Genomic DNA, 27,590 nt, shown 5'->3' with positions numbered 1-27,590 from the left:
GTGGTGTAGACCCTGTAGCTGCCTTGCATATGTCCTCTAGTGGTATGTTTCCTAAGAAAGCCATAGAGGCTCCTAGTTTGCGAGTGGAATGCGCTTGTCAAGGTTTTGCCTTTATGGAGAAGTGTGGCTCACTGGTTAGAGGAGGCAGACCTGGAAGCAGAGGTCAGCCCAGGACCAGGGTTCAATTCCCGGCTCGGCGGGGTCTTGAGTCCTAAAAAATGTCCATGGACTCAACAATTCTCGCTCCGGTGCCCACTCGATTCACGGGTTCACACTCTGCGACTCTGGGCAATAGCTTGCTTAATCTCCACAACGGCCCCTCGCGGCGGGATGCCTGGCTTTCACCTTGTGGATACCCTGCCGGGGTTATCTCACAGGGGAATACCAGGACGGGTTCCCTAAGCAAGCGCTTAGAAACCGCTCGGTGATTTGCGCTATATAAATTCCTGTACATTTACATTTACAAGGTTACAGCCGCGTAGAGCCGCTGTCCGCATTTTGCAGGACAAAGGGCGACCTCATACGCTGGACTACGTTTCCCAGAATGCCGGGAGACGAATTCACGCAGCAACGCCAGTCACGCAAACTCCCGGAAATAAAACTCAGCCAAGACTCACCAGCGGTGCCGATAATTATTGGTATGGTAGTTGCGGTAAGCTCCTGTTTGGAGACCTTTCATTCGTTTGTGTCCCTTTCATCCCGTTCTGGGTCGGGTGAAGGAATTATTGGATCCGTAATCTTTGTGCACGCGGCTGCGTGCATATTCGAGGTTTCACGAAGAGCCTCTTTGATTGAAACAAGGGTTTCTCTCTCCCTGTTGGATGAGACAGCATTCCGCTTTCTCAATGCAGGGAGAAGCCTGTTGACGGTCTGTCTGGATCTGAACTGAATTAGCGGTCCGACAAACACTTTGTACATTTCTTTGATTTAATAAGGAGATCGGAGCAGTTTGGGCTGAAACTGTTCGTTAAGGTAATTACTTTGTGTCCAGGCACGGGAGGTGTCGCAAGACGCAGATCACTTCCCACATTGGATGAACTAAACCAGTTGGCAGGAAACCGTTTGAAAGGGTGATTTAACTTTGCCTGCTGTTTTCCTTTACGATTCCTTTTGCACAACATTTTTCTACGCTTTATATTCAAAAACACAGGGGAGACGATTCAGGGGTACGGGATCAGAGGGATTGGTCTAACCTAAGGAAGAACACCATATTAGAGTGGTATGTAGTATGTATTATTGGTGACTACAATAGCCTCACATGAAACTATAAGCTCATCGTGTTCCTGTGTGTTTGTCATTGCAGTTGGTTGCCATCCCTGGTCTCAACCCACATCTTTCCTCCCAAAATACAAAGCCTGTTGTATTTTCCTTTTCAGGTAGGGGTTTAGATTAATGTTGTGAAGAGTGAGGAAGAATAGTAGGATAGACCATTGTGGGGTTTTGGGGGGTGTTTTCTAAATCTCTGTCCTTGTCGTTTCAGATCTCCCTCCCCGCTGTCCCCTTCCTTTCCCGCCCTCACGGGACTGTCTTGGTAGTCTGTGTTTCTTGCTTCAGACTCTAGGAGAGTTGTGTGGGGGAGGTTACAGGCTATTCGACACAGCCCCGAAGAGAACCGACGCCGAGCCTGACAGCGCTCTAGGAGGAACTGTTAATGTACGTTTAGCTTTAACATAGCATATGTGTATACACTTTACAATCCACCTCACAATCCCACCTTTGGAGATGGGGTTGCCTTTATGAGGAGGAGAGAAAGCTACAAACAGTTGTTTTATCTTCCTAAAGGATTTAGTTATATCTATGTAGTATAAAAGAGCTCTTTTAACATCTAATGTGTGTAATGCTTTTTCTGCCACAGAGTCTGGGTTTTGGAAAAACACAGGTAACTCTACGGATTGATTTAGGTGAAAAGAAGTGATGACTTTTGGAAGAAATTTTGGATTGGATCTTAAAACCACTTTGTTAGGATGTATTTGAAAAAATGGTTCTTGTATTGTGAAAGCTTGTATTTCACTTACCCTCCTAAGAGAGGTAATGGCAAAAAGGAAAGTTGTTTTCTATGTTAGGAATTGCAGTTCACATGTATGTAAAGGTTTGAACGGGGGTCCCATTGAGCCTTGTTAGAACAAGATTTAGGTTCCACACAGGAGAAGGTGGTAACCTTGGTGGGATTATTCTTTTTAATCCCTCCATGAATGCTTTGATTGCTGGTACTCTAAAGAGAGACCGATGTTGTCTGTTCGGTAGGTATGCTGCAATTGCTGCAAGGTGCAGCAGGCGTATGGAAGAATATGCCATGTTAGACCTTTGTAGATGTAAAAGGTAACAGATGATATTCTGGATGGATGCATCCAGGGGATCAATGTGATTTTTTTTGCAATAAATTGCGAATCTTTTCCATTTAGTGGCACAACACGCTCTGGTAGTGGGTTTTCTAGCCTCCTTAATGATGTTCATACGGTCTGGTAGTAGGTTTAGATAACCAAACTCTAAGATTTCAGGAGCCAGATCGCTAAATTCAGTTGATTTGGATCTGGGTGTCTGATTTCTCCATGGTTCTGTGTGAGCAGGGATGGTGTGAGGCGTAACTTTTGATGCGGAGCTAGAGAAAGGTCTAGTAGTGTGGTGAACCACGGTTGGCGTGCCCATGTTGGAGCCACCAGGATCAGTGTGAGAGACTGTTGTCTGAGCTTGCACACTAGTATTGGAATGAGTGGGAGAGGCGGAAAAGCGTACGCAAATCTGCCTGACCAGTTCATCCATATCGCATTGCCTTCGGACCGTGGGTGTGGGAACCTGGCGGCGAAGGCTGGGCATTTTGCGTTTTCGTGGGTGGCAAACAGATCTATGTGTGGATGCCCCCACCTTTGGAAGAATGGCTGAAGAACTTGTGGATGTAGTTCCCATTCGTGAATCCGACTTAACAGATCTGCTATCTGATTGTGGAATCCTGGAAGGTGTTCTGCTAGCAGATCTATGCTTTAAGGAACAGCCTATCCCCAAATGTTCTGTGCAAGTTGGGACAGTTGCCGAGAGTGTGTCCCCCCCTGTTTTTGTATGTAATACATGGCTGTCATATTGTCCGTCCGGACTAGGACAGCTTTGTTTTGTACTTGAAGTTGAAAGGTCTTGAGCGCTAGGAATATTGCTAGCAGCTCCAGGTGGTTGATATGGAACCGTTTCTGTTGAATGGTCCATTGGCCTTGAGTTGTGTGATGTAAGAGATGGGCTCCCCACCCTGTGAGGGATGCGTCTGTTATAAGCACTACTTGTGGAACAGGCTCGAGGAACAGCCGACCTTTTGTTAGGTTTTTGGTGTTCCACCATTGCAGAGAGCGATATGTGCGGCTGTCTACCAAACACCAGGTCTTTTAGTTGAGCTTGGTTCCATTGTTGTGCTAGGCACTCTTGTAAGGGACGCATCTGAAGTCTTGCGTGTGGTACTATGAAGGTGCAAGATGCCATCATACCTATTAGCCTCATGAACACCTTGGCTTGCAAAGACTGCTGGTGTTGAAAATTGGCGACTAAGGCTTGAATGCTCTGTATCTTGGCTGGACTGGGATACGCTCGGGCTGTGGACGTGTTTAGTGTAGCCCCTAGGTACTGATGTACATGCGAGGGCTGCAGGTGCGACTTGGTGTAGTTTATTGTAAACCCTAAGTCGTGCAATGTTTGAATTGTTTGATGTGTGTGCTGGGCACACTGATTGAAGGATTTTGCCTTTATGAGGCAGTCGTCCAGATAAGGGAAGACATGTATCTGTTGTCTTCTGAGATGTGCTGCTACCACTGCTAGGCACTTTGTGAATACTCTTGGTCGAATATGCTACTTACCAGTATGCATCTGCTCTTGGCATGTAGGGCTGCTGACATTCATATCTGTGCATAGATCGCCGCCTAGTGTTGGGTCCGGATGATTGCACATTGTTGTCCTGGAAGAGTCTTCGAAGTATCACGAGATAGGTGGCTCCTCCCCTGGACTAAAGTGCGCATGGGCATCGACTCCATCCCCAGATTGTTTTCAGCCATTGTGGCCAAGATGGAGTGAAACTCAGTGAATGATGACCATGCTATGAGTATATGTGAATACTGCAGCTGCTACAGGCGCCGGGGAGGAGGGCGGGCGATATGAATGTCAGCAGCCCTACATGCCAAGAACAGATGCATACTGGTAAGTAGCATATTCGGTTCGAGGCATGTGGGCTGCTGAATTCATATCTGTGCATAGAATACATAGCAGTCCCTCCATTAGCGGCGGCCGCCCGTGCCAGCTGCAGCAGTTTGAAAAAGTGTCCTGAGAACAGCCTGCCCTACAGCTGCTTGCTGTTTGGAGTGCACATCAACACAGTAATGCTTGGTAAATGTGTGTGTGGTAGACCATGTGGCTGCTCTACATATGTCTTCCAAAGGAATGTTTCCAAGGAATGCCATAGAGGCCCCTAACTTCCTGGTGGAGTGGGCTCTTGGTGGAATGGTAAGAGTGCGTTTTGCTTTTAGATAGCAGATCTGGATACATTTAACGATCCATCTAGCAATACCAGCCTTGGAAATAGGGTTACCTTTGTGGTGTGGTGCAAAGGCGACAAAGAGTTGCTTAGTTTTCCTAAAATCCTTGGTCCTATCGATGTAATACATTAGGGCCCGCTTAACGTCAAGGGTATGGAGCATCCGCTCCCCCAGTGACTCAGGATTTTGAAAGAAAACAGGTAATTCGATTGTTTGGTTGATGTGAAACTGAGACACAACCTTGGGAAGAAACTTAGGGTTAGTGCGAAGCACTACCCTGTTGGAATGAACTTAGAGAAAAGGCTCTTGGATAGTGAGGGCTTGCAACTCACTAACCCGCCGTAGCGATGTAATGGCTATGAGGAAAGCCACTTTTCATGTCAAGAACTGAATCTCGCAGGAATGCAGCGGTTCAAAGGGAGGACCCATCAGCCTGGTAAGGACCACATTCAGGTTCCACTCAGGAGCTGGTGGAGTCCGTGGCGGAATGACTCGTTTGAGTCCTTCCAGAAAAGCTTTGGAGATAAGCGGCCATTGCAGACAGATGAATGCGAATGGAAGCATAGGCCAGATTACACTTGTATAGATGGAAAAGGTAACGGATGATGTTCTGAATAGAAGCATCCAGCGGGTTAATGTTGTGGTCAGCACAATAAATAAAAAAACGCTTCCATTTAGCCGCATAGCATGCTCTAGTGGTGGGCTTTCTTGCCTCCCGAATGATGTCCATACAGTCGGCAGGTAAGTGCAGGTAGCCAAATTCTAGGACTTCAGGAGCCAGATCGCCAGGTTGAGCTGTTGCAGATCTGGGTGCTGAATGTCGCCATGGCTCTGCGTCAGAAGGCTGGGTGTGAGGTGTAGCCTCTGATGCGGCACCACGGACAGTTCTAGAAACGTGGTGTACCATGGTTGACGAGCCCACGTTGGAGCAACCAGGATGAGAGTCATCGAGTGCTGCCTGAGCTTGCGTGCCACCAGCGGTATCAGAGGTGCTGGGGGAAAAGCGTACGCAAATTTGCCTGACCAGTTCATCCATATCGCATTGCCCTGCGACTGCGGGTGCGGGAACCTGACGGCGAAGCTTTGGCATTTTGCGTTCTCCCTTGTGGCGAACAGGTCTATCTCTGGATGACCCCACCTTTGGAAGTGAGGCTGGAGTACTGATGGATGTATCTCCCACTTGTGCATCTGGTGGCTGTGCCTGCTGAGCAGGTCCGCCATCTGATTGTCCTTGCCCGGGAGGTGTTCCGCCATGAGGGAGATGTTCCTCTGAATGGCCCACTTCCACATGCTCTGAGCCAGATGAGACAGCTGCGGAGAGTGTGTTCCTCCCTGCTTCTGAATGTAGTACATTGCCGTCATGTTGTCCGTCCGGATCAACACGACCTTGTTGCACAGATGTACTTTGAAGGCTTTGAGTGCCAGGAAGATTGCCATCAGTTCGAGAACATTGATGTGCATCTTCCGTTGCTGTTGCGTCCATAGTCCCTGCACTGTGTAATGGAGTACATGAGCTCCCCATCCCTGGAGAGAGGTGTCCGTCGTCAGGATGATTTGTGGCACAGGCTCTTGGAACGGTCGGCCCTTGCAAAGGTTTTGTGGATTCCACCAATGCAGAGAGTTGTACGTCCGACCGCTCACCAACACTAGGTCTTTTAACTGCCCGTGAGCCTGAGTCCACTGACGTGCCAAGCACTCCTGAAGCGGGCGCATATGTAGTCTCGCGTGCGGGACAATGGAAATGCAGGAGGCCATCATGCCTATCAACTGCATGAACACTCTTGCTGGAAGCGAGTGTTGAGGTCTGAATGTTTGGATCAGCGATTGAATGCTGCTGACTCACTGAATTTGGCTGTGCTGTGGCCGCCAGAGTGTCTATGGTCGCCCCCAGATACTGCCGTATGTGGGCGGGCTGGAGGTGGGATTTTGGGTAATTCAGTGAGAACCCCAGATTGTGCAGGAGGCGAATGGTGTGGGACACATGGTCGGCACACTGCTGGGCTGACTTCGCTTGGATGAGCCAGTCGTCCGGATAGGGGTAGACGTGGACGTTCTGCCATCTCAGATGTGCCGCCACCGTCGCCAGGCACTTGGTGAACACCCTGGGTGCCGTGGTGACCCCAAAAGGCAAAACCCTGAACTGGTAGTGCTGGTTTTGGATGGTGAACCTGAGGTATTTTCTGTGTGAAGGATGCAGTGGAATGTGAAAGTACGCATCCTTTAAATCTAAAGTTGCGAGAAAGTCCTCCTGTTGAAGCAGAGGGAGCACCTGCTGCAGTGGAAGTGCTCCGACAAGATGTAGAAGTTGAGGGGCCTGAGATCCAGGATGGGCCTGAGGGACCCGTCCTTTTTGGGAATCAGGAAGTACAGGGAGTAAACTCCTGTGCCTCTTACCTGCATGGGCACAAGCTCTATTGCCCCTTTTTGCAGCATGACGTCCACCTCCTGCTGCAATAAGTGCAAGTGCTCGTCCGACATAGGACGGTGCCTTGGGGGTATGTTGGGGGGAGTGGATGTTAACTCCAGGCAATAACCAAATTGGATAAGCTTTCTGACCCACCTGTCGGTGGTGATGGACTTCCACACGGGCAGGAACTGCTGGAGTCTCCCCCCGACTGGTGTTGTGTGGGGGCAGTGACACAGAGTCACTGTTTGTTGGCGGTAGAGGACCTGGAGCTGTTGTTGCCACGTCCTCTGCCCTTGGCGCTGTTGCTGCGGTATCCACCACAACTCTTGTTGGCATAAGTAGTCTGGGTGTTGCCTTTGTAGAACTGCGCGGACTGCGAAAGCTGACCCCTGGAGGTGCCTCTGGTATTGGAGCGACGAAAGGACCCACCCCGAAACTGCTGGGACTGCAAAGCACCCATGGATTTTGCAGTGTCAGTGTCCTTTTTCATTTTTTCTAGGGTGGTGTCAACATCCGGGCCAAACAGGTGATCAGGGTTGACTGTTTGGTTCAAGATGGTGGTCTGTATGTCTGGCTTGAAACCAGAAATTCTTAGCCAGGCATGTCTCCGGAGCATAACACTGGTGTTAATGGCGCGCGCAGCGGTGTCAGTCGCGTCCAGAGCGCACTTTATGGAAGTGTTGGAGATTAGCTTCCCCTCCTGGATTAGCATCTCAGCCCCTTCCTTATATTGATCAGACAGATGTTGCAAAAGGGTCTCTAGGGTATCGTAGTGCGCCCTGTCATAACGCGCTAGGAGCGTTTGTGTGTTTGAGATGCGCCATATGTTAGCTGCCTGCGCTGCAACCCTCTTCCCCGAAGCCTCAAAGACCTTGGATTCTTTGTCTGGGGGAGTAGCATCACCCGTAGTTTGAGAGTTGGCCCTCTTGCGGGCATTGGAGACGACCAGGGAGTCCAGAGGCAACTGTCCTTTAATGTAAGTTGGATCAGTGGGCGCTGCTTTGTACTTTTTGTCAATCCTCGGGTTGACGACTCTTGCCCTTGTGGGTTCTTTGAAGACCTCAGCAGCGTGCTTCAAAACGCCTTTCAGCATTGGCAGAGTTTTTACAGTCTTTTCAGACACAGAAAAGGTGTCAAAGAGGAAATCTACGTCCACAGGGTCAGCATGCAGCTGGACATTGTGATTGGCTGCTGCCAGCTCAATGAGGGCATTGAAAGCAGCAGAGTCCTCAGTAGGCGAAGTTTTAGCAGAGAAGAGCTGAGGGTCTTGTCCTGAATGTGGATCCCCAGGCTCACCACCAGCAGACCATGGCTCTGTGACGTCCTCAGGGTCTGTGTAGACTGGATAGCTATACTCATCCCAGTCATCGCCCTCACCCTCGTCCACGTCGGAGTGAGCGGGCGAGACCTCGTGAAGGTGTGGTGAAATGGGTTCCACTAAAGCTGGGGCACCAGCAGAGTCCATTTTCCTCTTAAGGGGAATCTTGTAAGACTCCAATAGGGGTTCTGGAGTGATTTTCCTTTTAAGAAGGGAAAGCCTGCCCGTTTCGGCGTCGATGAAATGTTCCTGCCGCTCCTCTTCTGAAAGTTGTCGAGGCCGTGGGCCAAGGACCACCAACGATGCCTTCGGCGTCTAAGATACTTTCTCGGGCACGCCGGCCCCCGGTTTAGCAGCGAAAGCCTTCGGCGCCGTCTTAGGCGGCAAGGTAAAAAGGATCGGCGTGGACGCCTTTTCCGGTTTCTCAAGAGGCTTTGCAGGCGGGGTGTTCTTCGGCTCGGCCGCTGCGGCGCCTTCCCTTATGCACTGCAGGGACTCCGTTACCTTCTTCGTGAACGCGGCCGAAGGAAGCGCCGGTTCGACGGAATCCTTCGAGGACGGTTTTGGAGTGGAGTCCTTCAAGGCCACTTTCGGAGTCGACACGCTTGGCGCAGGCCCCTTGGCCTTGCCGTGTGGAGGCGGGGTAGAGAGGACCTTCGGGTCATCGAGCCGCTTCTTCGGGTCCACATGAGACTTCTTGGAGTCATCGACAACCTTCTTGTGGTCGACCCGACCCTTGCCGGCGTCGATACGTTTTGGCGTCGACGCTTTAGCCTTCGACGTGGTAGCCTTCGGCTCGGCCATTTTGACTTGGCCCTTCGACTCGACGGCCATCGTAGGTTTCTTCGGCGCCGAGGCCTCCGAAGTCTTCGAACCGACCAATGCGATGTGCACTTTCGGTTTCCATATCTGCCCTTGCGCAGCATCAGGCGTCGAGACCGTAGGTTTCACTTTTGGTTTTTTCACCGGGAGTGACTCGGTACCAATGTCCGTGGCCGGGCCTACAGGCGGGGCCGAGTAACTCACATCAAGGTCTTGGGTAAGGCCCGATGGCGATCCCTCGACCTGGGCCTTATCGATTGGCATGGCCCCAGAGTCAGTCTGAGGAAGCTCCTCGTCCGAGCTATCCTCCATGGCCCTAGGGCCCCGTCGTCGTCTCCTACCTCCTCGACGACTTCTTCGTTCTCGAAAGGCTCGGCCTCAGCGTCATAGTCTTCCTCGACATCCGACGCAGGGTTAGATTCCGAGACGTCCAAGATATCTTCATCCTCGACCTCCCCAGCATCGAAAATGTCCGTAGGCGCCGCAGCAGATTGCTGGGCCTCCAGGCGCGCAGCTCGATGGAGCTTGAGTGTCTTCTTGGACCTGAATCTTGAACAGGCCATACACTTGGCCTCATCGTGGTCCGGCGACAGCCACTTGTAGCACACCGGGTGGACGTCGATGTGTGGGTACTTCGAGTAACACACCGGACATCTCTTGAATGGACTACGGTCCATGATGGATGGTCGATGAGTCTGGAGCGTCGACTAGGCCTTCCACGCCGAAAGCACGCGGAAGTACAGAGCTCGGCTCGGAGCCGAGTAAAGTTGTTAAGCCGAACGCAAGACAATACCGACGCAAGACTAAAGACCTTTTGGTCTCGAGGAAATTTTACTGTTTTTTATCGATTCCGACAAGAGGGAACCAAAGACATCCGAACCCAATGGCGGAAAAAAACAATCTGGGGATGGAGTTGATGCCCATGCGCACTGTAGTCCAGGGGAGGAGCCACCTAGCTCGTGATACTTCGAAGACTCTTCCAGGACAACAATGTGCAATCATCCGGACCCAACACTAGGCGGCGATCTATGCACAGATATGAATTCAGCAGCCCACATGCCTCGAACGCAGTGGTTACTCCGAATGGAAGTACTTTGAACTGATAATGTTGTCCTTCTAGTACAAACCTTAGATACTGTCGGTGAGCAGGATGTATGGGAATATGAAAATAGGCGTCCTTTAGATCTAGTGTTGTAAGGAAGTCACCCTGCTGTATCAGTGGAAGCACTTGTTGTAGAGTAATCATATGAAAATGATCTGATTGTATGTAACGGCTGAGGGGCCTGAGGTCTAGGATTGGCCTCGGTGTCCCGTATTTTTGGGGAATTAGAAAATACAGCGATTAAACCCCATTCCCTGTTCTTCTAAAGGAACTACTTGAATCGCATCCTTCTGTAGAAGTGATAACACTTCTTGTCGAAGCAGAGTCATATGGTCTGTAGACATTGGACGTTGTCTCAGAGGTATGTTTGGAGGGGTTGCTGTAAGTTCTAGGCAGTAGCCATGTTGGATAATCTTTCTTACCCACTTGTCTGTTGTAATGGAGTTCCAGACAGGTAGGAACTGTGTTAATCTGCCCCCTACAGGAGTGATATGCTGTGGGGGGAGCAGAGGAAAGTCATTGTTTGGTGGTGGAAGAGGATCGATTGTCGTCATTACCGCGACCTCTTCCTTTGGTATGGTTACCTCTATATCCTCCTCTAAAGTATCCCTTGTTGGAGGATATGTGTGACTTGAAAGATGTCGTAGTGTCTGCTCCAGTCTGTTTGGAGCCTCCTCTGTAGGAGGAGTGACGAAAGGAGCCTCTATTTGGTGTAGACTGTAAGGCTCCCATAGATTTGGCAGTGTCGGTGTCTTTCTTCATTGTTTCCAGTATGGTGTCTACTTCAGGACCAAAAAATTGGTTTTGATTAAAAGACTGGTTTAAAATTGTAGTTTGCACTTCTTGTTTAAACCCTGAAATGCGTAGCCACGCATGTCTCCTAAGTATGACACAGGTATTTACGGCTCTAGATGCTGTGTCAGCGGCATCTAGTGCACATTTTATTGAGGCATTGGATATTAACTTGCCTTCTTGTATCAGGTTAGTTGCTTGATCTTTGTATTGATCTGGCAGATGTTCAAGTAGTTTTTCTAATTGATCATAATGAGCCCTATCATAACGAGAAAGTAGGGCTTGTGTATTTCCTATATGCCACATGTTTGCAGCTTGTGCAGCTACTCTTTTCCCTGATGCATCAATGACCTTTGATTCTTTATCAAGTGGGGGCGCCTCTCTAGAGGTCTGAGAATTCACCCTCTTTGTCGCATTGGACACAACTAATGAATCTAGTGTTAGGTGTCCTTTAATATAGACTGGGTCTGTGGGTGCTGGTCTATATTTCTTTTCAATTCTAGGGTTTAATATTCTTGTGCGTACAGGGTCTTTAAATACTTCTGGAGCATACTTGATTACTCCCTTAATCATTGGAAGAATTTGAGCAGTCTGCTGAGTGCTCAAAGGTATCTAGAAGAAAAATCTCTTCAATATCAGAATGCATAGGGACTCCGTGGTAAACAGCAGCTCTATTTAACAGAGGACCAAAACTAATTGGGTCTTCAAGAGAGGAAGGCTTTGATGGGTATGAATGTGGTTCTGGAATGTCAGGCATACTCTGTGGGTCATACATAGATACATCTTTTGGGTTTGAATAGTCCCATATATCCTCATCTATGTGATATGAGCTAGGCTCTTCCACGTCCTCCCCTCCCTCTAAATTATATTCATCATCATTTTGCTGTGCGGAATGTGATGATAATGGAGAATGTGCAGGAGATATATGAGGTGATATGTGAGGAGGTACAGGAGAAGGAGGAAGAAGAGTTGTAGGGGAGGAAGGGTGCATAGGAGATGTTGCACAGTCCTTCTTCTTTGCAGGCACCACAGGTGTGGGTGGTGTATCTCCTGGTCTCTTCTTTTGGGGTGTAGTACCCACACGTCCTGTCCTTGGGTCTATATAGATCTTTTGTTGAGGATCTGGTGTAAAAAGTCTTCTACAACCTTCCTGGGCTTAGATTTTTTCCGCTCCGGCGGAGGTTGTGGTCTTTCTTTAGCATTGGGAGGTGTTGTTTTTTTTTTTTTTTTATTTAAATTTGTTTTTATTGTTGCAGTAAAAAGAAATTTTTTTTTTTTTAGTACAGCGTAAACAGTCCGCTGACGTGGCCTCAACATTCAGCCACGAACAGCTTATGTGTGCAACATTTTCGAACTATAGAGAGCTGGTACACATAAACATGATTTCGGTGAATCAGTGCAGTATGATCATGTAAAGGCTCCTGTAGGCTGAGAGGTGATGGGGCGGTATCGCCACAGGGGCAATGAATAAGATCAGATGGGTACTCTCATGCCGTGGCCATGCCGGATCCAGATCAGCACTGTGCGCATAACTGTGTTACCAGTGAACAGGGGAGTAACAGAACTGTGGGAGGGAAGCATGTGGGCGCGAGCAGGGTCTAAGTAGGGGGATGATGGCGGCGGGTGTCGAGGGGGGGGGGGGGGGGAGATGCCCATGGATGGCCTGGCATGCGAGGAATTGCCTAGGGCGTAAGGGGTCATCGGGGCCCGCCTCTGGGGTGGCTCACTTCAGGTGAAGGCTACCGGCTTTCTTGGGTGGGGGGAGGGGACAGGTCAGGTGGGTCTCCAGCCTGCGTGGACTGGCGGAAGCTGTGAAGGAGCATGGCCCATTCCATGGAGATGGGAAGTTTGCGCGCGCCCTTGGCTTCTTCTTCCCTTAAAGCGTCTTCCTCCGCTGCCGCCCATTTGCTAACCGCCCCTTTCCACTGTGCTATGGGGGGACCCTCTGGGGATCGCCAGCGCATGGTTATACATCTATTGGCTAGTAGGAGCGCTAAGGACACGAAGCGCCTATGCACCGGTTCATGCTTAGATATATGGAGGATGCCTAATGCACTGGACTCCCAGGTGTCTAGTGTGGTGAGACCCGTGAGGTCCCGCAGTGTGTTATGTACGTCCTGCCAGAAGGGTTGAAGATTGGGACAGTCCCAGAACATGTGACGGAAGTTCGCAGTTGGGGAACAGCATCTGGGGCACAGGAATGGCGTGGAGGGGTAGAACTTCTGCAGCCGCGCTGGAGTGAGATATGCCCTGTGTAATATATAATATTGAATATTTTTGAAGCGGGCGTTCCTAGAGACGCGTTTAGGGGCCTCTAGAGCTTTAGTCCACTCCGAGTCATGCAAAACCCGGCCTATGTCCTCTTCCCAGGTGGCCCGAAGGGTCGTCAGGGGGGTGTATGAGAGTTCCCGGATGGATTTGTATAGCCACGTGACCAGGTGGCGACCCACCCCCATATGTAGAATGGTATGTATTACTGGATGCGTGTCCGGCTCGCCATTTTGGAGATTGAAATGGGGTCGGTATCCGTCGAGTAGTTGCCTATACCTGAGGAATTGGCCTGGGGGGAGCCCGTATTCTGCGATCAGGCGGTCCAGTGGTTTCAGTTGGCCCTCTTCGAGGAGTGACTCCAGTTCTGTGATACCACAGCGGGACCAGTCGGCGAGTAGTGGGGCTGTAAAGTAGGAATCCTGCCTGGGGCCGCCTATTAACGGTAGCAACGGGGAGTATGGGGGTCTAGCTAGGGACAGCCGGTGTATCCGTTGCATACATCGGCGCGCAATCGTCACTTGGAGGGGGTAAGTGCGCCGTGGCTTGGTGCCCGGGAGGAGCAGACGGGTGAGCTCCGGAGTTGTGATTCTGCCCGTAGGGGTAACCGTTTCCTGAGGGTAACGGTCCGCTGTCCAGTAGGACAGCCACTGTAGCTGTGCTGCGAGGAAATATGCCTCGAAGGACGGTGCTCCGAGTCCCCCCTGTGTTGTGGAGAGTTGAAGAGTTTTCAGGGCGACTCTGTGGCGGCCCGCTCCCCAAATGAGAGTTCCTAAGAGGGAATCAACGTCGCGGAAAAAGGACCTGGGTGGTATCACCGGTAGGTTTGTGAAATGGTAGAGGAGCCGGGGTAGCATCACCATCTTAGCAAGGGCTATCCGCCCAATCGGGGCCAGTGGCAGTGTGCTCCAGAAGGCGACCGTCGGGCGCAGACTCTCGAGTACCGTGCGGTGATTGCCTTCAAGGATGGCCGCCGGAGAATGGTATAAGCGGACGCCAAGGTACCGGGGAGCCTCCGTGGACCATGAAAGGCTATGCGGCCCGAGGTCGATGTTTCGGGGGGGCAGGTCCGGGTGTAGGGGGTAAACCACGGACTTGTCCCAGTTGACCTGTAGACCCGAGGCAGAGGCAAAGTCCGCCAATGCGGCCCCTATGGGGGTCAGGTCCATTTCAATGTCTCGGACATATAGGAGGAGATCATCCGCGTACATGGACACGCAATGGGTCCCGTCTGCAAGCGGTATTCCCCAGGCCACGCCCTCCCGACGCAGTCGAACCGCCAGCGGCTCGACTGCCAGCGCAAACAAGAGGGGTGACAAGGGGCAACCTTGTCTCGTGCCGCGTCGGACTGCAAACGCCGGCGAGATACGCTTCCCAATACGAACTCGAGTAGTGAGGTCGGTGTATAGGAGGCGGGTATATGCCATGAGCGTCGGGCCGAGATTAAGGCGTCGCAGGACCGAAAACAGGTAGGGCCAGGTGAGGGTGTCAAACGCCTTTTCCAGGTCCATAATGAGGCAGGCAGCGCGGGGAAATCCGTCGCGTACCTGATCTTGGATATGAAAGATTCGGCGAAGGTTCTGGGAGGTGTTCCTCCCGGGGACGAAGCCGCATTGGTCGGGGTGGACCAGCGGGCGTATGATCTGCGCGTAACGATCAGCCAGGATCTTCCCCAGTATCTTGCAGTCAGCCGACAGGAGAGTGATAGGTCGGTATGACCCCATGTGAAGCGGATCCCTGTGGGGTTTAAGGAAGGTGACAATCACGGATTCCCGTAGCGACTGGGGTAGTTTCCCCAGGTGGAGTGACGCCCCAAACATCCGAGATAGACGGGGAACCACCAGGGGGGAGAACGTAGCGTAGTATTCCAGTGGAAAGCCGTCCAGCCCCGGTGCCTTATTCCGGGACATGGCGCGTATCGCTCGGGTGATGTCAGAGGGGATTATCTTGGCGTCTAGCGTGCGTTTGTCAGAGTCCGATATCGTGGGCAGCGTCAGAGGGTCTAAAAACTGATCTGCGGTAAACAGGGTACAACATGCCGGGGCTTCGTACACTCGTGCATAGTGGCGGTGGAATGCTAGGAGAATCTCCGCTTGTGATTGCACCAGTACACCCTCCGGATTGAGAATGTCCGTGATCGGCTTGAGTTCGGTGTCCTGCTTCGCCATCCAGGCCAGGAGCGCCCCGGTTTTATCTCTGTCTTTGTGTACCCGCGAGGCGTATGCCCTGAAATTATACTTACGGAGGTCAGCGCAGGCCATTTGATAATCCGTCTTGGCCTCTGCCGTGAGTACGGCGTGTTCCTCCGAGTCGTCAGGCCGTTTGGTGAGGGCAGCTAAAGCCTGTTCCGATGTTAAGAGCGACCGTTCTAAGGTGCGGCGGACCCCCACTATCTGCTTGATGCATTCTCCTCTTGCCACCACTTTATACGCGTCCCACTCCACTAGCACCGATGACGCTGTGTTCTCGTTATGCGTAAAGTAGTCGCGTATGCTGGTTTTATGCGCGTCTGTGAAGACCGGGTCCGTTAGGCAGTCTCTGGGGAGGCGCCAGGTGGGGACTGGCGGATGCGGGGGGCGCCAAGTAAGCCGTATTATGTGGGCATCATGATCTGAGAGGATCCGTCCCAGGTAATCTGTAGATGTAACCTTAGGGAGGATCGGAGCAGAGCAGAGGAAGCGGTCTAGGCGGACCCGAAGGTTGTGTGGTATCGAGTGGAAGGAGTAGATGCGTTCCCGTGGGTGTAAGTGTCGCCATGCATCAGTGAGCGCCCAGTGTGTGGTCCATGCCCTGAACAGGGTCGCCTGCCGGGGGGCTGGGGAGTGCGCGGGGGGGGGGTGCGAACGGTCTAGTGAGGGGTCTAGTGTGCAGTTAAAGTCACCTCCCAGCACCCATGGGACTGTGGTGAACTGGGCCAGGACGCCCGTAAGGTGTTCCCAGAACTGGTCCTGATCTGTATTGGGGGCGTATATGCTGCCCAAAAGTACCCCTTGCCCATCAAGAATTCCCTCCAGTAGCGCGTATCTGCCCTCTCTATCAACCACTCGCCGGAGCGCTCGGAAGGGAGTGCCAGGTCTCACCCAGATTAATGCGCCGCGTGCAAACGCTGAGTATTGTGTGGCGCAAATGGTCCCCCGCCATTTGGCCTGTAGGCGGGTAAGTTCGGTGGCGTTAATGTGCGTCTCTTGCAAGAACGCTATGTTGGCCGCCATGCGCCGTACGTAGGAGTACACGGAGTAGCGCTTGCTGGGTGTGTGTAGGCCCCGTACATTTAGTGTAAGGATGCTAACGTCAGAGTGGGGGACCGCCATTCCTAGGGTGACGTGGTGGGGGGGGGGGCACCTTCACAGTTCCCATGTGCCGCCCATGTGTGCGTGTCATGTATGCTCCTGCGCGCCAAGCTTCCTTAAACATGGGGGGGGGACTGGGGGAATGAACAACAACTAGAACTGTGGGTGGGCAACTGTCCCAATTCTGAGGATACGTCACTGGGGGTGGCATATCCAAACTAGTGTCCCACTAGGGGAGAAAACTAACGGAAAATCGCGGGGGTGGCAGCGTGTGTCGCTGCTGGGCCTGTGCGCGAGTCGGGCTCTAGTAGGAGAAATGTGGATCGCTCGCCGGAGCTCGCAGTTATCTGGCAAAGCAGTCTAGGCTTCTAGACATCGCGCATTGAAACAGGCAATCATGAAAAGGATATGTCAGTTGACAGTTCAGGCGTTCATGACGCGGTAGTAGGCTGACTGGCTAAGGCAGCGTCCAACGTGTGTGTCACAACAAGGGGGGAAGAGATTGGGCCAAATCCCGACATAGTTCCATCACTGTCCCGGTCTTTCTCTGGGGTGAACAGGTGCGGTGGGCCCTCCAAGTCCGATGCTGGGGGTGACGAATGTAGTCCAGAGACCGCTCGTATAGCGTCTCGTCGTTCCTGCAGGATTTGTGTGAGATCGGGCGAGCCCGCCTGGGAAGACGCCCGGCTCTTGGAGTGACTTGCTCGCGAGCGGCTTGCACCCCGTCTTCTAGATCGTCCAGAGTCATTGTTGCGTTTCTTCTGGGGTCCTTGTTTAGGGATTAGCGGGCAGTGAAATTCGGTCCAGTCCTGTGCGTCCGCTGCCGTGTCGAAGAAGAGAGCTTTCCCTTTGTGGATCACTTTAAGGCGGGCAGGGAACAGCAGGGAATATTGCAGATCATTCTCGCGGAGGCGCCTTTTGACTTCCAGGAACGTGGAACGTCGCTGTTGGACCTCTCGGGCATAGTCTGGGAACACCATAACATGTTGGTCCTCAACCTGTAGGGGACCCGACGTCCGGGCCGCGCGGAGGACCGCATCCCGGTCTCGGAAGTGCAGGAACTTGGCTAGCATGGGCCGTGGGGGGAGACCAGGCTTGGGAGCTCGGGCTGGGACCCTGTGAGCCCGTTCGATGGAGAAATACGGCGACCGGTCGCCGTCAGGGGTAAACGATTTAGTCCAGGATTCCATGTAGGTCAGGGGGTCCGAGTTCTCAATCCCCTCCGGCAGGCCCAGCACGCGAATGTTACAGCGCCTCGAGCGTCCCTCCAAATCCACCGTGCGTTCCTCCAGGGTTGCCACGCGGCGCAGGATCTCCTGCATATCTGCTTCCTGTGATTTCACCACTGGTTGCATTTCAGCCATGCTCCGCTCGCCCTCCTTCACCCTGTCTGCTAGTTTTCGGTGGTCATCTCGGATCAGGCTAATGTCCGTTGTCAGAGTGCCCAATCTCTCCTCCATCGAGAGGCGGGACATTTCTATCGCCGCCAGCACTTGATCCAGCTTTGCTGACAGCGTAGGATCTGGTTGCGACGCATTAGTCTGCGTCCATGCCCTCGTCTGTGGCATTTTCTCGGCGGCGGTTTCCGGGACTGTTTGGGTGGCCCTTGGTTTCCCCATGGGCGCTGCTCGACGGGAGAGGGGGTTCCCTCTGTGGTCGTCGTGTGGCTCAAGGGCGGTAGGACACCCAGTGACCCCGGATGAGCAGTAGCGGGGTGCCGGTCAAGTCCTCCGGTCCCTGTCGGGCGTATGGCGAGGTCCGTTCGACCTCGGGGGGTCGCTGCCAGGGGTGCCAAAGGCGGTGCACAGTTACCGGGGTCAGCAAGTCCGTTCGCGGGGGGGTCCTCTCCTCTCTGCTTGGGGGGGCCCGCGTTGATAGGCGGTGCAGGGTCAGGAGGCCCGGGCTGGCGTCGACTGGAGTGTAGGCAGGGCGCTCCTATCCACAGAACGGCCGCTCTCGGCGTCAGGAGTCCAAGGGCGCCATGTTAGGGTCAGGCACCGCTGGTGGAGGTGGTCGCGTTCCAGAGACCCTGGTCAGGTGGCGGTGTGGCTAGTGGCTCCCCACAGTGGTGGACTTCGGGGCCCCGGCAGGGGGTCCTCGGGGGGGGGAGCCAGGACGGCACTCCCTGTCCTTGGTCGTGAGGTGGGGTTCTGCTGTGTTCAGCGCCGTGTAAGCGGCGCGCTGCCAGTCGTCAGCGATGGCTCGGTCAGGCCCCTTATAGGAAGCTGCTGTCAAGGCGCCGGGGTGGTCGCTGCCCCCCCGCGGGCCGGAGCTCCGGGGTGGAGGAAGGCGCCGTGTGACAGCGGAGTGTCTGTGAAATGGTGGCCTGCGAGGCCGAGGTCGGGGCGCCACAGCCAAGATCCCCGGGAGGGGGGGGGAGGGGACGGGGAGAGTTTCACTCACCGGTCCCACCGATGGTGCCGGGCGTTCAGGGTGGTCGACTCCGTGTCGATGGATTGCTCGCTGGTCCCCGTGGTGCGCGGTGGCAGGGAGATCAAATCCGGGAGCCGATCAGGCTATTGGTAGGAGTGCAGCCTCGGTGGATCGGAGCCCCGGGGCGGCGGCCGCCATCTTGTGCGTCGGGGCTCCGGAGCGCAAAGAGACGCTGTGCACCGAGTATCTCGTCGGGCTGCCGTCGGCTGTCCCGTAGGTTCACCGCCGGTGTTGCTGGCTATGGCTTCTGGGGTCGTCCACTAGCAAGCCGGACGTTGGCGATTCCCGGGTCCGCGGGGCTCAGCAGCGCCCGCTATTTCTCAGGGCAGGCGTTCCCCGGTCTCGTCGGAAGGCAGCCTGGCTCGCGCAGATCCTCCACAGTGGTTGTCGGTCGCTCGGGGGGTGCCCCAGCGTGCAGGGGGATCCCGAGTGTGGAAACGGATATGTTGAGGCTCCTTGCGATCTCGGAACAGGGCAAGATGCTAGCCCGATCGCGGAGCCTCAGCAGGACACAGCCGCCATCGTGGCTTGCTAAGCCACGCCCCCCAGCATTGGGAGGTGTTGTAACGTCCTGTGGCATAGTTTTCGGTGCAGAAGGTGTTGTTTTCGGCTTTATAGGCATGTTCGAGGATTTGGGCACCTCGGAATCAGGCTTTTTTGTCCTCGGCGCCAAAGATGTAGAAGTGGACGGCTTCGGAGCCGGTGCTTCTTTATGTTTCGGTGCCGGTACAATTTTTGACTTCGGTACCGAAGGGTCTTTTGGCTTCGGTGTCGAGGTGTCTTTATGTTTCGGTGCCGACGGTAGAGTTTTACTCGGTGTCGAGGCACTAGAAGGCTTTGTTGGTTTCTTCAGAGCCGGGCTCGATGGTGAGGCTGTCGAAGTGGATTTTCGGTCTCGACTGGGCCCCTTGGGCGGAGTGCTGATCTTTGCCTTCGGTTTGGGCAGAGTATGTGGTGCAGGGGCAGCAGTACTCACACGCTGACCCGATGGAATGGAGTCATCTGAGTCGTCTGCCTCTGATACGATCTGGAGATTAGGAGAGTCTTCTTCGGGAATGAGGGGAACCTCTTCGTCGAAGATATCCTACGGTGCTGGGGCTGATCTCATCTCGTGTCGACAGGCCCTCCGATCCCGGATGGTTTTCTTCGATCGGAAGGACGCACAAGCTGTGCAGGTCGTCTCGTCGTGTTCCGGCGATAGACAGAGGTTGCAGACCTCGTGGTGATCACTATGTGGGAATTTTGCTTGAAATTTCGGGCATTTCTTGAACAGAGTTCTTTCCATGTGGTGTAGGCCGCACGGTGTTGATAGGCGGAACGTCCCACTTCGATGACTGGAATGGAAGTTATGTCGTCGAAAAGCCTTGTCTTCGATGTCGAAGGTAGTTTCTTGAAGTTTGTGGAAGTTTTGCGCTTCGAAGTTGCTGAAAAGTCTTTTTCTGGCCGGAGCAGAGAAACTTTCATCCGAACCCAGTGGCGGAAAAAAACAATCTAAGGATGGAGTCGATGCCCATGCGCAGTATTGTCCAAGGGAGGAGTCACCTATCTCATGACTACAAAGACTTCTCCCAAGACAACAACAACCTGCAATCATCCGAGCCCAACACCAGGTGGCGGTTTAATGCTAAGGTGTGCAATCTTCAGCTCATATGCCTCGAACACACCTTTCTGTTATGTATGTAGGTAGAAAACACCCAGGACCAAACAAGCCAAGTATTTTTGTATACCGGGCCCAGCGAGTGTCAGCGAAGGTTTCCTGGTTGCGAGGTAAATTCCCATGAAAGGGAAGAGTGGGTGGGTTTAGACCCAGTGGGGGAAACTGGTTAGTAGAGAAAGGGATGTAGATATTCCTCCAGCACAACAGACAGCCATAGGTTTAGACCAAGAAACAAAGGAAATGCATGCAGGCTGTCATGTCCCCAAAGGATGAAGTCAAACTGAAAAGGAAGCACAATAATGTGAAGGCCTATATACAGGTCTTCTCCTTACACCTCTGCCCGTGCTCAGTCTCATAGCACAAAGAAATCTCAAGTTGCACAACACATCCTCTCTAAGGAAAGCAAGGACATCAATTATGGCAGATTGCAGATTTTACAGGGGTAGGACCAGAAATTATTTTCTGTATAAAGAGCATAAGAAAAAGTAATGGGAAGGAAAGAGTGAAACAATAGGACATACAAAGTTTTCGTTTGGCGCATCTAAAATAAAAGAATGATCTAAAACCGTATTTTAATGTACTATTTTTGTCCTTATAAAACACTTCTATGAGTCAGGAAATATATAAAGGGACTATTTCTATTGTAAACCATGACACTTGGAGAGTAAAATACCTTGCAGTATTTGATGTACTCTTGCATCCCCCATTTGCAGAGGAGTCAAGCCTTGCAGTGATACTATAGATGGATCAGCACCAGCATTGAATAGCAATCGGCAGATCTGAAGATGGCCAGAAAGTGCAGCTCTGTGTAACGGTGTCTGTCCAAGACTGTCCAGTGCATTGACCTGAAACAAAATTGACAAGAACTTAACATAATGATGATGAATGCAATACTGGATTCAATGGCAAACTCTACATATGAATGTACCTGTGTCAGGGTTATACATAAAAGAGTTGAACCTTTGTAGTGGAACAAGAATCAGATCAATAAGTAGCAGGTGCTTTTAAAGTGCTCAATTACCCTCCCCCAAAATAATTACTGCAGTGTTTAGTTATTTATAAAATAATCAAATTCACTGCTAGACTTGGCAACTTTTGGCGCGTTTCCCCTGAGTTTTTGCTTTCTGACCTCCCGGTTTTGACTCTGTTTTTGCTGGTGTAATGATTCTGCGAACTTCCTCACTGCTGATCCGTGGTAAAGTGCAAGTGCTCCTGTTGTAAAATGTATAATGGAATGGTATTTACATGATTGGCTTATTTGATTTATATGTCAGTCCCTAGTAAAGTACACTGCAAGTGCCAGGGCCTATAAATCAAATGCTGTTAGTGGGCTGCAGCACTGGATTGTGCCACCCACACAAACAGCCTGTAAAGTGTAACCAGGCCTGCCATTGCAGAGCCTGTGTGCAGCCTGGGGCTGCTAAGTCGACTTGGCAAGTGCACACACTTGCAAGTCCCTAAAGCACAAGTTACTACTTGTGTAACAATATATCTGTAAGAGACATTAGTTAGTGATAGATTCCTTACCTTAGAATATCCCCAGGCGTCAGACGGGATCCGGAAAGTTTTGCTAGCAGTACGCCTGCGCGTCAGTAGGTGGCGTCGTGCAGCTCCGCGTCCTTTGCTGGCGTCGTATGGGCAGAGATGACGTCACGGAGACTACTTAGGCACCACCCATGCGCGCTGACGTCAGTTCTGTACACGACTTTCCTCGCCAGGAACGCAGAGCCATGCAAGAAACTGACCACTGGTGCCATGAAACTAAGGCCCTTAAAGGGATGTCCTTAACCCTAGTAATCAGTTAGCAGAACAGGAAGGATGGTTGGGGCGGTAAGGAATCTATCACTAACTAATGTCTCTTACAGATATATTGTTACACAAGTAGTAACTTGTGCATCTGAAAGAGACACCTTAGTGATATATTCCTTACCTTAGAATAGATACTCCAGCAATACCAACCCCGGTGGTGGGTCTGCGAATAAGATTACACCAGAAAGTTACGGAGAACATAACGGCCAAAAAAGCGCTCTCTCCGTACTTGACTGTCAAGGCAGTAATGCTTGGTAAAAAGTGTGCCGCGAGGCCCATGTAGCTGCCTGACAAATGTCCTGCAAGGGAACGCCGCGTCCCAAGGCAGTAATTGCTGCAGTTGCCCTGGTGGAATGGGCACGCAGTCCCACAAGAGGCTCCTTCTTAGCCAACGAGTAACAGGCCTGGATGCAGATGACGACCCACCAAGAGATGGTCCATTTGTGCACAGCCCAACCTTTTTTAGCGCCCACATAGCCAACAAAAAGCTGGTCATTTACCCGGAACTGTTGTGTGCAGCTCAGGCAGAAGGAGAGCGCACGTTTTGGATCCAGACGGTGGAGCCTCTCTTCCTCTTTGGAAGGATGCGGAAAGAAGGTGGGCAAAGTGATGGTCTGCCCGATGTGGAAGGGCGTGACAACCTTTGGCAAGAAAGAAGGACGGTTCCTTAAAACCACCTTGTCCGGATGAACAGAAAGGAAAGGAGGTTTGTAAGAAAGGGCCTGGAGCTCACTCACTCTTGTGGCAGAGGTGATCGCTACCAAGAAAGCCATTTTGAGAGTAAGAAGACGCAAAGGACAGTTATGAAGGGGCTCTAAGGGAGCGCACATCAGATATGTCACGACAAGGTTTAATCCCCATTGAGGCACGATGAACGGCACAGGAGGAAACGTGTGCGTAAGGCCTTTCAGAAAACGGTTAACAACCGGGGACCTAAAAAGAGAGGGTTGATCTGGAAGCAGTAGAAAGGCGGAGATGGCCAAAAGATAACCTTTGTTAGTGCCCAGAGCAGAGCCCTGCTGGGCCAAAGAAAGAAGGAACAGAAGGACTTCGGAAAGAGGGGCAGAAAGGGAATCCACAGACTTAGCTGTGCACCATACCACAAACTTGTTCCACCTGCAGGCGTATACCGTTTTTGTGGAGGGATGCCTGGCTGCCAGAATGACATCACAGACTTTGGGAGGAAGATTGAAAGCTTTCAACTGTCGCCGCTCAATCTCTACGCATGGAGGTGAAGGCTGGACAGGTTCGGGTAGAGGACCGTCCCCTGCTGCTTCGACAGAAGATCCTACCGAAGAGGCAGTCGGATCGGGGGATCGATCGCCATGCTGAGTAGCTCAGGATACCAGTACATTCCTGCCCAATCCAGAGCCACAAGAATGACTTGGGCTCGGTCGCGCCAAATCTTCTTCAGCACTCTGGGCAGAAGTGGTATAGGCGACAAGTCGTGTAATAGACCGCAACTCCACTCGTGACGAAAAGCTTAGCTAAGCGAGTGCGGCCTTGAAAATTCCAACACACAACAGATGACATTGCGCGTTCTCTTCGGTGGCGAATAGATCTAACCAAGGCTCTCCCAACTGCAGAAAGAGACCTTGCGCCACGTCCGAGTTCAGACGCCATTCGTGATCCATCAAGCACAGGCGGCTAAGTTTGTCCGCCCTGGTGTTCAGAGAACCTGCCAGGTGTTGAACCACCAAGGAAATGCCTTGATGTTCCAGCCATGTCCAGAGGCGCAGCGCCTCCTGGCATAGGGTCCAGGACCCGATCCCGCCCTGTTTGTTGCAGTACCACATGGCAGTGGTGTTGTCCGTGAACACCTGCACCACACTTCCCGAGACAGAAGGAAGGAATGCCTTCAATGCAAGTCGGATCGCACGAAGCTCCAAAAGGTTGATATGGAGTCGGGACTCCGCCGGAGACCAGAGGCCTCTGATCTCCGCCTCCCCTAAGTGGCCACCCCATCCCAGGAGGGAAGCATCCCTCACCACTGTGTGCTCCAGATGGGGAAGGGAGAGGGATCTGCCATTGACCCAATCGCGATTCGTGAGCCACAACTGCAATTGTCGTGCAGTGCCCTCCGAGATCTGGACGTGATCGGACAGGTTGCCCTGATGCTGCGCCCACTGGATCTTCAGGTCCCACTGCAGAGTCCGCATGTGCCATCTGGCATGTTGCACTAGCAGGATGCAGGAGGCAATCAGGCCCAGGAGCCGGAGGGTCATCTGGACTGAAACCCGGGATAGAGGCCGAATGATCGGAATCATAGCCTGAATATCCCGGACTCGCTGCTCGGGAGGATAAACCCAAAACCGTGTTGAATCCAGAACCGCTCCGATGAAAGGGAGCTTTTGAGAGGGACTCAGGTGCAACTTCGGCACGTTGATGGAGAATCCCAACAAAAGCAGGAGGTCGGCCGTAGTCTGGAGGTGGGTGGCAATTGCCTGGGGCAAGCCCGCCTTCAACAACCAGTCGTCAAGGTAGGGCAAGACTGACACCCCTGACCTGTGCAGATGAGCTGCGACCACCGCCATCACTTTCGTGAACACCCGAAGGGCGCTGGTAAGGCCGAAGGGGAGCACGGCAAATTGAAAAAGCTCCTGGCCTACCGAAACTGCAGGTAACATTGGTGGGCTGGCAGGACAGGATGTGAAAATAGGCGTCCTGCAGGTCCAACGCTCACATACAGTCTTCAGGGTCGAGGGCAGCAAAGACCTAGGCCAGAGTCAACATCTTGAACTTCTCCTTCCGGAGGAAGCGACTGACGTTCCTGAGGTCCAAGATGGGGCGCAAGCCCCCCTTGTCCTTCTTTGGGATCAGATAGTAGTGGGAATAACAACCATGCCCTACTTCTGGCCCAGGAATGCGCTTGATGGCCCCGGTGGCCAAGAGAGCCATGACTTCCTGCTGGAGAAGCGCAGAGTGAAGTAGTGTGGCTCACTGGTTAGAGGCGGCAGACCCGAGAGCAGAGGACGGCCCGGGACCAGGGTTCGATTCCCGGCGCGGCAGGTTTCTGGACCAGGGTCAGCGGACTCGATAATTCTCTCGCCTCGGTGCCCACTCTAATCAGCGATCACACTCGGCAACTCTGGGCATTAGCGTGCCTCATCTTCACTAACGGCCCCACCAGACCGCTGGGGATGCCTGGTCTCACCCTGGAGATACCCATTAAGGGACCATCTCTCAGGGAAGCCAGGAAGGGTTTCGCAGCGGTCGAAGCGCCTTGGGACCCTCCGGGTAAGTAGTGCGCTATATAAATGCCTATACATTTACATTTACATTTACAAAGTGATCCCCTGACATGAGGTGGAACTGAGAGGTGGCATGGCCGGGTTGGTAGACTCGAAGGGGAGGGAGTAACCTCTCCGGATGAGTTGCAGCACCCACCTGTCGGAAGTGAGAGAACGCCAATGGGGAAGATGATGACGAATCCTGCCACCCACTGGCATGGGGTGCGCCCCAAAGCTCAGACTAGGAAGGCTACAAGGCAGATGTCGTGGGGCGGAGGTAGACTGGCCCTCACGCTGGCACGCGGAGCTGCCACAGCGGCTCCACGCCCACAGCCACGCTGAGTTTGGTTCTGCGCAGGCTTTTGATTGAACGAGTGGGCAGGGGCGCCCCTTCCCTGGCCATGAAAGGAGTGAAAAGTAGACGTGGCCGGGTGCGTGGCGGAAAGGTCCAAGGACTTGGCAGTAGCTCTAGAGTCCTTAAAGCCCTCCAGCGCACTGTCGGCCTTATCACCAGACAGGCGAGTGCCATCAAAGGGCATGTCCATGAGCGAGCTCTGGACATCCGGGGAGAACCCGGTAGACCTCAACCAGGCATGGTGACGAAGTGCCACAATCGTGGAAATCGCCCTACCGAGAAAGCACAACGAATGGCGAATTTAGCCGCGTCCTTACCTTCGGCCACAGCCTAGGACAGCACAGTCTGGACCTCTTCAGGACACTGGGGCAACACCTCAGCAACGGTATCCTACACCACGTGGGAATAGTGGTACAATAGACATGAGGTGTTCACCGAACACAGCCCCAGGCTGGCCGATGAGACAACTGCTTGCGAACTGCTCCAGCTTCTTAGAGTCCTTATCCGGCGGCGCAATGAGAAAGGCACTCTGGGACGTCGAAGCTTGAATGATCAGGCTCTCGGGTGTAGGATGAGTGGTCAGAAAGGCAGGATCACCCGGCGCCTGGCGATGACGCCTGGCGACGTTCTTATCCACAGGCGCCCCTGTGGCCGGCCGCGACCAAGGGCCCAACAAGACATCAGTGAAGGCGTCATTAAACGGCAGCAGCAGCTCGGATGAAGTGGACGCTGACGGAGCACTTCAGTGAGAAGATTAGTTTTCTGGGCCACCGTAGGGAGATCATGGTTAAGGACCTCAGCTGACCGACGGAGCACCACGGTATAAGAGGCAGCGGGGCAGGGACCGGGGGGAGGAACACATGGCCTCGGGAACGGTGCCAGGAACGGCGTTGGAAACTGCGCCAGGAACGGCGCCGGCCGGGGCCGAACCAGCGGCATGTCCCAATTCGGATCCCAGGGGGGGACAAAAGCGTCCGGGAACCGGGGCAGAGGCGGAACCAACGGCATCCACTGCGGCGCCACAGGCGGAGCTGAGGGCGGCGCTGGGGCCAGAGCCGGCAGGGTAGGACCTCTTGGCGCTGGGGCCGGAGCAGACGGCGCAGGATCCTGCAGTGCCGGGGCCGGAGCCGCTGGTGGTGGTGGTGGTGGTGTCGAGGGCCCAGCAGGATCCGGACATGGACCGCGGGGCACAAAGGCGCACCGGCGGGAGCCCGAGGCCTAAAATGGCGGTCCATGGCAGCAAGAAACTCTTGCACCTGTGCAAGAGTCGTTGACGGACCCAGGTAAGGCGGGTAGGCCACGGGACTCCCAGGCTCCAAAGGAGCCACAGGGCGGAGCCCCTGCCCCCCTCGTCTGCTTCCGAGGACCGACAGGGGGACGTCGGAGAGCGACAACGCTTCTACTTCTTTTTGCGTAGTCTCTTACCCGAATCCGAGGGTGAAGAATTGGATCCCGAGGAGTGGTAATGGTGGCCCTGCGAGCGTTCACAAGAGCGGCCCCTGGACCGGGAGCGGTGCTGGGACAAGTGCCGGACTTCAAGCAACTTCCGGCGCCACTCCCTCAAGGCCTTCGGGCCATGGCCGGACAGGACCGGGAGTCGTG

At 53.2% G+C, this 27,590-nt stretch overlaps 1 protein-coding gene across 2 annotated transcripts in view; it reads right to left on the bottom strand.

Annotated features, from left to right (window-relative positions):
- The window catches only part of TNKS2 (tankyrase 2), a 691,336-nt gene that overhangs the window by 514,808 nt on the left and 148,938 nt on the right, over nucleotides 1-27,590 (bottom strand). For both annotated transcript variants that reach the window (XM_086922459.1, XM_086922461.1), the window contains exon 12: nucleotides 21,268-21,439. In XM_086922459.1, the coding sequence (XP_086778585.1) occupies nucleotides 21,268-21,439 (172 nt within the window). The remainder of the gene's footprint in view (nucleotides 1-21,267; nucleotides 21,440-27,590) is intronic.

The sequence above is a fragment of the Lissotriton vulgaris genome, chromosome 5 (assembly GCF_964263255.1).
Source record: "Lissotriton vulgaris chromosome 5, aLisVul1.2, whole genome shotgun sequence".
NCBI lineage: Eukaryota > Metazoa > Chordata > Amphibia > Caudata > Salamandridae > Lissotriton > Lissotriton vulgaris.
Note: the sequence above shows the minus strand (reverse complement) of the source record. Positions and strands in the feature narration are given on the sequence as shown.